Source organism: Macrobrachium rosenbergii, chromosome 31 (assembly GCF_040412425.1).
Source record: "Macrobrachium rosenbergii isolate ZJJX-2024 chromosome 31, ASM4041242v1, whole genome shotgun sequence".
Taxonomy (NCBI): domain Eukaryota; kingdom Metazoa; phylum Arthropoda; class Malacostraca; order Decapoda; family Palaemonidae; genus Macrobrachium; species Macrobrachium rosenbergii.
In genome coordinates this window covers 27,286,102-27,297,028 of record NC_089771.1, presented here as the reverse complement: position 1 = coordinate 27,297,028, position 10,927 = coordinate 27,286,102, and the positions used below count along the sequence as shown (strand labels likewise).

Here is a 10,927-nt window from a genome sequence, read left to right as displayed (position 1 = left end):
AACCAGATCCCCCCCCTTTTTAGAAAACGTAAAAACTGCAACTGACATTAAAAACACCTAGTGAATGATAATTACAAGAAAAGGCACTGCAACAGCAGAGGAACTAATCAGATTCCAAAGCAGTGGCCGAATGAGAGATTTTTTAATAACATTAATGGTGGCCCTGAACCTTGAAAGGGGAAAACTATTGTAAGATGGACATAAATGAATTTTAGTGGAAAACTATAATTAAGAATGATAATCAAAACACACTGAACCGAGTGTAAAGTATATTGATTTGTGCTCTCACAGCATACACAACTTCCAATAATTTTCAAATATTAAAAAGACCTTTGCAAAATACATCAGAAGATAAAGCTATATTACACTACATTTCACTTAGAAATACTGATTATCAACGGATGGCTGTAGATTTCAAAACTTGGTTCATTCAGTCATACTAAGGTAGGAACCCTATATTTTAACCTTCATAAACATCTGATAAGACCATAAAACGTCCTTTTTAACAGCGATACAATCCATTCAACAAAAAATTGGATTCCTTATTTTAACCTGATTATTTCATATTTTCATTCACTCATGTTTTCACATTTTCCCAACAATTTCCCTCTCAACATTGTAAACTTGAGCTCAAATTAACAGGTATAAAAAACAACCAACAGATTTGTACGCAATGTTTCCCATGCAACTCCCACACTTACAAAAATCTAAATATCTAAGCACTGCAATTTTTCTTCAGATACAGAGTAAACATCATGAAATATAGAAAGGACTTAAGAAGAGTCTTATGGTTTGATAACATAGCACCCAATCCCATGGTTTTCAATACACTTTTGGGATTTCAGAATACAAGATGAGCACTTTTCAACAACCGTTTTGAAAACCATGACAAATGTTACATAAAAATGTATACTGATCAACATTAATAGAAATAACTAGTTATTACAGTAAACAGTTAGTTATTAGCAGCCTCTATCTTGCTACTTACTAATTTCTTAATGATGTATTTATATATTTACTAGGCAGCTTTAGCTTAAATTCATTGTATCCAGCATTTGCTTAAATTTATTATTTATATAGATATATACAGATTTGTACTGTACATAGTTACATGCAACTTTGTATAAAACCAAAAAAAGTTTTAGGTCTTATTAACATCTAGAGATTAAATATGACTTGAGAGCTTGTGCAAAGGCATTTAACTAGTTTTAGGCTGCATTTGCAAAAAGGAAAAAAAAAAGCTAAGAAATTATATTCTATGGGAACATGCTCAATACTATAGCTTTGTAAATTCTAGTATGATTGAAGACTACTCATACATTTACTTTCACTGGCAACTAGTACTTATGCTCACGTTTCCTCCTTGAGAAGCAAAATTATTTAATGCATTGCCTTAGCATGTTCATTCATCCAGATGCATTTGCATTTTGTACAACTGATATTCCCAACTAGATTGCTAGGTTTTGTGATATTGGCATCATTTTGGGTTGTTACCCAAATTCTCTCTCCCTCTCTCTCCTCTTCCTATTCCATGTCCTTTCTCAAAATCCTGCTTCCACTTAACTGATGTTGTAATGAAAGTGAATTTGTTACAAAACTTTGTGAAGGTTCAATTTAGAATATGCAAAAAATATGGGAGGCATGAAATGGAAAAATGATGCTGCCATTTAAAGCTCAAGAATAGATTATATTCAGGAGAACGTCTTAAGTAAAGTAGAAATGTTTAACAAGTTATTTCCCTATAAATACTACAAAATATCACTGCTCCACAAAATTTGAACTCTTCATTACTTTTCCTTATATTATTAACGCTGAATGTATATATAAAAAAAAATTGCATCTTAAAATGGGGTTCAAGTGACCAGAATATTAGTACATGACTTTACAAAAACAGGACAGATTCTCTTAACCTGCCATATAATTTCATTTCACAAAATATGCTTCATCATAAAAACTTAATAATTCTGAAATTACTTAAAGCATGAAATTTCACTAAAATTGTAAACCCATATCCTTTAAAAAACGCAAAAAAATTCACAAATAAAAACTGTCCTCTTCCATTGGTTTGGTTATCCATTGCCCCAGGCCAGCTCTGCTGAACGCTGTTACCATGCTACGTTTACTCATCTGTTAAAAGAAAACACCTTTCAGTACAACTTTTAAGGTTAATTTCTGCAACAAAAATATAAAAAAAAAATAATTAAGCAAAAATTGAAAAGTCAGTGAAACTAGAACAGCAGAAAGTGCAATAACTGGAACTTCTTAGTCTGCAAATGATGTCGAGGCTAATTACTAGAAGGGGATGAAGTTGACAAACCTAGAGTTAGAACTAAGTTATGGTTAAAGCCTTAAAAAAATCATCACATACACAATCACATTACCTCCATTTCTCAAATGCTGAGAGGACATCATAACATGGGTAATCAGTGTTAGAATAAATCTAAGGAAAACAAGAATGAGGAAAGTATGCAAAGGAAAACGGGGATAATGGGGAAAGTATGCACAATGGGATAAGTAACAGATGGAGAAAGGATTACCGAGGATGAATCTTCAAACATATTTAGGAACAATATTCAATACAAGTTCTCTCCAGGTGGAATTTAGTAAATATAAAATTTGGGCCAAACGCCAAGCCCTTGGACCTATGAGGGCATTCATGGTTGTAAGGGGAATTGACAGTAAAAAGGTTTGAAAGGTGTAACAGGAGGAAAACCTGAGAGTTGCATTTTGAAACAATTGTTAAGAGAAGCAACGGTTAAGATTTGGAAATCAAATACTGAATTGAACGGTAAGTAAATTCACATAAACTACGTCTAATACAACCTGCAATGCTTTATGGTCTTGAATCATGGTACGATGCCGAAACTAAAAAATGTCTTTTTTTTTTTTTGTTTTAGACTGAAGCTTTTAGAAGATATACAGTTATAAGGAAGGATAATGAGAAATACCATAAAGGAAACTCAAGTTGTTTGTTATGCAGATGAGATAATGATGGAGGGGAAATGGAGAAGGCTTTGATGACCTTTGCACCATCCTGCCCAGGGAGGATAGTGCATGATTAGTGTCAACTGGGCTCTGTGGGCAGCAGACAAGTTGGAAGACCCAGACATAATTGGGAGATTTTCAGCAGCTGTCTTGTTGCGAGGCAACAGAGACATTATTAAGGATCTTTAAACCAATTTAAACCCAGCTGTCCATGCTGTATAAATCTTTAGAATTGTAAATTTGTGCCTGCTGTATAAACCCTTTATTATTCTAATCCTCCTTTGCATTCAGATCTTCCTTAAGTATACCGTGAAGTTAATTCCAACTATCTTATTTTATCTCAAATAACAGTTCAATGCTGCACAGTTCCTATAAGTTTTATATCTATTGTGACCAAACTGTAGAATGATCATCTTATCATGTAGTAGCTGGAACACTGGAACTCAACTTCAAAGACTGGTTTACTTAATATTAAGTTTCCTAACTTATGATCTTCCTTAAATGTGCAGCTGGATCCTTGGAACTCATCTTCAAAGGTCCGTTTGCTTAAAATAAAATTCCCTAAACTGAAATATGAACATATGTATTGAAATTATCTGGCAAGGATTAAAAATATTTACATTAAACTGAAGAAATATAACACTGAGCTCTCTCGCCCACCAAAACTTGTTCCATTATGATTTACAGCCTAAATGACTCATATATTACGGTTGTTAATAACGTCAAAAGGAACCCTTATAATAACCCTTACCTCATAATTTGTTGAAAGTGCCTTTATATCTCCATACGATAAGTTCTTCAATTCTCTGGTGTTGATGTCTGTTATGGTAGGAATATGAGGCAATAATTCAACAAACTTAACAAAGAAACTTCTCTTGCATAATCTTGAGCTAGTGTCACCTTCTTGTCTTCCAGTCATAGCATTGAGAACTTCAAGCTGATTATCCTCTGAAATTGAAAAGAATAACTTTAAATGCTGAGAATACAATACAAAGACTTTGAATAACTACAATTTCTAAAAACATTTTTCCCTAATAAATTAGATGGTCAATGGTATATTCCAGATAACATGTATTCCTTGAAAAAAAAAAAAAAAAAAAACAGTACTTTTTAAGTACAGTTTTTTTTGTTCACATACCCTGTCTCTTCAGAAGCTCAATGGTTCACTTTTGTTTTGACTCGACCATCAGCTTCAAGAAAAGACTGGCAAGGAAACTTCTTTGCAAATAAAGGGTTTGTATGAATAAGTTGCTTTTGCATCACAACATATTCACTCCTTTGAATTTTTGCCTGAATTGCTACTTGACTGAAAGGCGCAAGCTGTGGTGGCCACCAGGTTTAGCTGATTAAGTTAGGAGGCCAAAGAGCTCTGAAAATTCACACTAAATTCCTGGAGCAATGGATTGGCCCTGGCTATCTGAAGTTTTAGTGACATGTCAGTAGTAAATGAGACCTACAAACTTCGTTCTTATGTATGGCCTTATTGAAAAAAAGAGTGCATCTCTCAGACTTGCCCTAAAGCAAAAGCCAGAAGGCCCTCTTTAAAGTAACTTTTGATAAAGAAGGTTGATCCAACTGATTGTAGGGAACTTTATCAACAACAGATCCCATACCAAGGGTTTCAGCATCCTACATACAGCCTTTCTCATAGTGCTGACATAACCACACAAGCTCAACTGGAGGACCCACATCAAGCCCATACAAGTCAAACTCAACAATAATGCACTCGTGTAGTTCAATCAAGGATCTTTTGACTGTGGCCTCTTGAAGAACAAGAGGAAATCTGTATTCTTTGATCCCATTTCTATATCTTCGATATCTGTGAATTCCCTTGTCTTGCTTGACTTTGTATTCCCCTTTTTGACTGTTCTCTCACCACCACCCTATGTCCCCAGTCACTCCAGTCCATCTAGGTTCTACGCAGCAACTGGGGATCTTTCAGGCCCTCATGTGGTCTGGGGCCGTTACTTTTGGTCTAAAGTGTTCAAAATTCTGATTCAAAGCTGTTATTGGGTACTAAGCAAGGTGGTGACTGGGGTAACTAATCTAAGTCATTAGCCAGGACACTGAAAAATAAATACCAAAACTACTCCGGAAAGACAAAAAGGCAGAAAATAACACCTTCCTGGTAACAAATAATCCTCAAGAAGCAATTACAGTTAACACATTTGCAATTACAGGTCATGGTGAATGTAATTGCCAGCACCACCAGAAATCTCAAAAAAAATTAAAGACAAGTGCACAAACTTTTATCAATCAGTGCAATGCAAATAATGCTAATACAAAACAATCCTGGGGATATTTGAGGGAATCTTTTGAAAAGTAGATAAGTTTACAACACTAATGTGAGCCGGTTGGCTAGAGACCCAGGGACCAACTGACAATTAAGCCGAATTACCTGACATGCACATTGCTATTATCATCATTTCACTGTTTATTTCGAGGCTGAATTCCACATAAGGTGTGTTGTAAAATAAAAACCAATGCTTTCAAGAAACCTTTCAAATATTCTATAAAACTGTCCTTTCCTATTAGTATTATCTTCCTGTAGTACAGATAAGCTGCATTAACAATTTTTAATTTTTGGAAGAAAAAAAAAAAAAAAAAAACTTACCGCAATCCCAGTTAACAGCAATAGTTGGAGCCTTCTGTGGCTGTCGAGACTCAGTAGAGCTCCCTTGATTCATCTTTGGCTGATTTAATTTGAATGGGGGCGGTAGACCTTGTACTGTTTGCTCGATACGTCCACATACCGCTCTGAAAGAAAAATAATTGGTCTTGCTCTCAGAAATTTTATTATGCACCAGAAGTGAAACCTCTTTACAAAGATTAACCAACAAAGAATTACAACATGTGACGTATGTACATACATTAAATAATACTAGTGGCACCTCAACTTAACAGACAATTTGGGGTGTCTACCCACCGCTGCAAGTAACAAAATCCATTGAGTAATGAAGAGTGGCATATAGCCAACACAAGACAGTACCCAGGAGCAGCTCACTTTGCTTATAGCACACACAAAGTATTGTTTGCTTATAGCACACACAAAGTATTCCTTAAAATATACAATAAGTATTGAGTTAAACTTAACGTGATGCCCATCTATACACAACCTTGTACAGAAAACACACACACAGGCAAAAGTACTTCTGTAGTGTTTCATAGTGATTCTTTTGTAAATATACATATAGAGTGAGTGAGTGATGCTCATGTACTTAAAGACCACCCCTCAACACACACACACACACAGTATGTGTCAATCAAAATACCATACCGTATTAGCTAATACAGAAAATTTTTTGTGGGCTGTGTGGAGGCTAAGACAATTGCACTTCTTTTAACCACATATCTTACAATTTCAGAGCACACGGTTGCACAATGAAACACTTATAATTGACTATGATATCATATTCTGCAGTACATAAACAGTGAAATTGCCCTTCTTTTAACCATATACTGTATCTAATTTGAATGCTCACATGCACATACTCTCAGAATGAAACAAATTAAATATAATTCATGAAAGGAACCTTTTGAAATATAGGTCGATACATATATGCATGCAATTACTGTTTAAATTCAGCATAAATAATGTACAGCTGGTACATTTACATAACTAAAAAAAAAAAAAAAAAAAAAAACACGAGCCTGACATTTTTTTTTAACAGACTCGATCACGCATCTGGTATCTGGTAAGTTGAGGTGCCACTGTATTAAGAAACTTAAGCAATTTAACTTATTACTGGAATCATATCAATCAGTTTAACAACACAAAGTTGGTTATCAAAAATATAATTTTCACAGTTCATATAAATATTTCCAAATTTAGAAAACCGCAAGCATACAAACTCCATAAGCCATATTAAATGGTGTATTATGAGTAGGAAGCAGGAAGTCCTAAGTATTCAAATATTAAGATTTATTAAAAATTTAGTTTCAAATTTATTATTAATAATTTCAATACCAATACCAGTGGAAGAACCAGTTTTATAATGGTCACCATGTAAAAGTATACTAGACTGGCTTGTTTCATGAGACTAAAATTGTAGCAAGTATTACACCAGATGAGGATTTACAGTCATTTGCACAAACTGCTCAATGTAGAAAATTATGTCTTACATAGTGCACCCTGTTCATTGCTTATAGTGTTCAGGAGTATATGCGCAACTTTTGGATAGTGAAAGTGATTACAGTCACATACTAAATGCTTAATCCCTGTAGAGGGAAATTAAGATGCTGGAGTAGTTTACATTAATTGGCTCAAAAATTTTGTTCGCTCTGATTGGAAAAGGTGGCAGACGATTTGTTTATAAAAATGTTAAATTGAAGGTTCCTTAGTTGTTGGGTCACCTCCCTGAACCTCTTTTTGCACTCTGAGTAGTTTCCAGATCACAATGAAGAGCAAATAGGGTCACAACTTTCTACCTGTACAAATTTATTTGAGGATAATTTGATTACTCGTTTTGGACCGGATCTTAGCTTTTTCCTACAGATTTTGATGCAAAGTCATATATTTGGCTCCACAGTTGCTTTGTATAAAAACAGAGTTGATCTGCCATCTTCCCAAGTTCTATGTGACAGCATCATCAAGTCCCACAGATTTTTACTTATAATTTTTATGAATGCAGGGTGTGTATTAAGAATGAGCCTTAGAATTTTACAGCTTGCTGAAAGACAGGCACCTACTTTCGTGGTGACACTAAGGATAAGGTGAACAAGATGTAAGTTTGACAGTTATATTGACAGCTACTAACTGAAGTGTAATGTTAACTCCTTGTGGGATGTCAATTCCATGGTGTGTTCATCTTAAATAAATATCCATTTGCAATTCCAAAATTGTGGTAAGTTAGGTAGCTTACAAATAATGGTAGGTGGCCTAAATACCTTTTGTTGTACAATGCTTTCAATACAGCTTATCTCCATGTAGTACCATAAGCCTTTTGGAAGTCATAAATTTTTGCAGCAGTTAGTTTCTGTTTAAATCATATTTGAAGTGACATACTTCACACAATGGGTCAAGTCTACATTTTGTGTGGCCTGTACTGAGTTAGTGTGATGATATATTATAATGACAATGCTAACCTGAGTTCAACATTTTTTTCTCCATCACTTTACACAGACAACTTATTGAAAGGTAAGTGTCTACTGTTTCAATGGAAAAAAAAAAAAAAAAAAGTTATACCTTTGCTGGCTATTGGTATAATGAAGGCATATTGCCTTTCTTCTGGAGAGAGATTCTTAGTACACAATTGGTTCTATAAATGGAGTTGAACTTTTGGCTAGGGGGCTAAATGTGTGATCAAACCAAATTAATGTTACAGCTGTGTTATAACAGGAAGGGCAAATTTTATTATTAAATTGAAAACCACTTATAAAAATCATCTGATTGTCTCAATCTATCTGCAAGTACAATAGTTAACATGTACCATAAAACTATGTTTGAGATTTAGAGCGTAATTCCAAGTTATTTTGAGACACACCATCTTTCTATGAATTTAATCTACCCAAATCCTGACTTTATAATTAAAAAAAATATGTACTAAAATCATAACCCCATTAACTTACCTATACATATGTGTTGCACTGAAGAGAGATCCAAGGACAATTGACTCCAGGTATATAGGTTCCATGAAGTGTGATAATAAAGCCCCTTGTAGACCTATTATATTCCAACGTGCAATCTTATCAGAGCAAGACATTGTTCTCAACCTTTCACCTTGTAGGACTCCATCCCAAGTTTGGATATTGTCTGCACCAGCCTGTAAGATTTTACAATTTTTAAATAGACTCAGAGAGAGATAGATTGGAAAACAGGTCGGCAATTCAAGGTCTATATCACTGCCAAGACACTGAAGCAGCTTGTCACCCCTAACATTCCTAAAAGGGCATATACAGAAGTAGCTTTGATATGAAGTGGAGGCAGATCATCACATGGTCAGTGTTCAATTAAGTGGGAGAAAAGAACAGAGACATGATGGGCCAGTTACCTTGAAAACAAAGGAGCCACCTTACAAGGTTAGACAGGCAAATACTTGTCACTCTCATTTAAGCACCCACCATGTCTGGTGCATTAACTGGATTATTTAATGAAACAAACTTAATTATTTAATGAAACAAACTTATCCAGTAACAAAATCCAGTATGGTGAAGTGCCAGTTTATTTTACCTGGGGGTAATAATTGAATTCTGCTGAGTAAAAATGCTGCAAGGAATTTTCAATCTTTCTTCTGATTCCCCACTTCTACAAACTATGGCAATGCCTCAAGAATAGCATCCCTGGCTGAATATCAAAACCTATACAGATAAGTGCTGTGCCATGGATCTTGTTCCTCTGGTGCCTCTCCTAGGTGGAAACCAGTTATCATTAACTGGATGGACTCCAGTAGTACCAGACCCTCAGTTTTATAATGTGCATAATTTACAGTCACTGCATTACCCTCCTCCCCCTCCTGCTTTATTCTGGTTCAGTTTCAACTGCTAGAGAAACTGCTAGAGAAGGAGTGCTGCTGTAGAGTATCATGTAGGGTCTGGGCATGTGCTGGATGCTTATAATGGATTTTATGTTATCAGGTAATAAAAATCATAAAGCATGAAAACGTAATAATAAACTTCCAGACATTATTTCGTAACATCAAACAGAGGCACAGTCTAGCTTTTGGGAATTCTTTACCTCTCCCATTATCAGGGTTAGTTATCTGTAAAAATTACATATTTCATGTCATGAAAGCTTGACTGTGCCCCTGTATGGTATTAATAATGTCTGCAAATTTACCACATCATCTGGCTGTCCTGTTCCTCCTTAAATCAGTTTTCTTGGAACTAAAACATAGCACAAATGCTTATTCTGAATTAGAAAAGTATTACTGAACAAAGGCTACACTTAACCCCTTGTGAACGGGTAACATTCATGTATGTTTACATAAAGCTTTGTGGGAGAGTCTGGGAAACATACAAATGTTCAAGATGAATCATGGTAACTCTTACCCCGACTCTAATAGCTGGTCAGTACAGCAGAGGGGGATCAGTCTGCCGTGAGACTTTGTAGGGGAATGTTGTCCAAATTTCTCATCCAATGATGTCTCAAATATTTTACAATAATACTCAGAATTTTTTTTTTTTTTTTTTTAAATAGGCCATCCTTAAATTTAGCCTGGTCTAAGGGTGTGCTTAATATGCATTTAGCCCGGACTGTGAGGGTTAAGACTGAGCCTGGAATCACATCAGGTCTGAGCTTCTCAAATTTAGTTATAAGATTTGGAATGCAAAGATCGCAATGTTTTGAGCAGTAAACTGTAATGGGTACCAACATTCAAGGTGGCCTCACACTAGGCAGGTCCCAGTTGTTACTTTAAATTTTCTATTTAAATTCCAGCCACAGAAAGTAAAATTACAGTCATCTGCAGGTAATTGTAGTAGCCGTATAACTAAGTTACATATATATGAAAAACAAAGACACCGCAAAATAGTGACGTAAAATCAGATCCATTTTAACTGAAAAATCACATTTCAAGTTACTTCCATACATACAGTATAATAAGCTTACAAGAACTCTTAATGACATTAAAGCCATAATCTTAAATTGGTCATGCACAGAAGCCAAAAACACAGGTTGAAAATATGCTGTACCTTAATTGGAATAGTTCCTTCCCCAGACTCTATTTTTGTGCGAAGTAAACCTCTACTTTGTCTGTTTGGATGTCTGTCTGTCTGGTCTGCTTCCTCTTCGTGAGGGGCAAAAATTCTTGCATCACCACATGGTGCAGTGTTGATGTAAAGATGGAATTTGTATTTCCTCTTAACTCTTAATCCCTTGCTTCCTTCTGCAGGTTCAAAAATACTTTCTTCTGTATCTGTTGATAATTTTAAAATTAATTAATTGGCAAATAGCAAAAATTCTCATAAGTTCCCATGCACTTATCAGTAACCTAAATATGTGAGG

The 10,927-nt window shown here is 35.1% G+C and overlaps 1 protein-coding gene across 8 annotated transcripts in view; it reads right to left on the bottom strand.

Moving 5' to 3' along the window:
- Positions 1–252: 252 nt before the first annotated feature.
- Positions 253–10,927, bottom strand: part of Adar (Adenosine deaminase acting on RNA) — a 450,653-nt gene continuing 439,978 nt past the window's right edge. For all 8 annotated transcript variants that reach the window (XM_067132520.1, XM_067132519.1, XM_067132514.1 and 5 more), the window contains 5 exons: positions 10,615–10,838; positions 8,554–8,747; positions 5,600–5,742; positions 3,737–3,933; positions 253–2,127 (listed from right to left, as the gene is read on the bottom strand). In XM_067132520.1, coding sequence (XP_066988621.1) covers positions 2,035–2,127; positions 3,737–3,933; positions 5,600–5,742; positions 8,554–8,747; positions 10,615–10,838 — 851 coding nt within the window. In that variant the 3' untranslated portion in view covers positions 253–2,034. The remainder of the gene's footprint in view (positions 2,128–3,736; positions 3,934–5,599; positions 5,743–8,553; positions 8,748–10,614; positions 10,839–10,927) is intronic.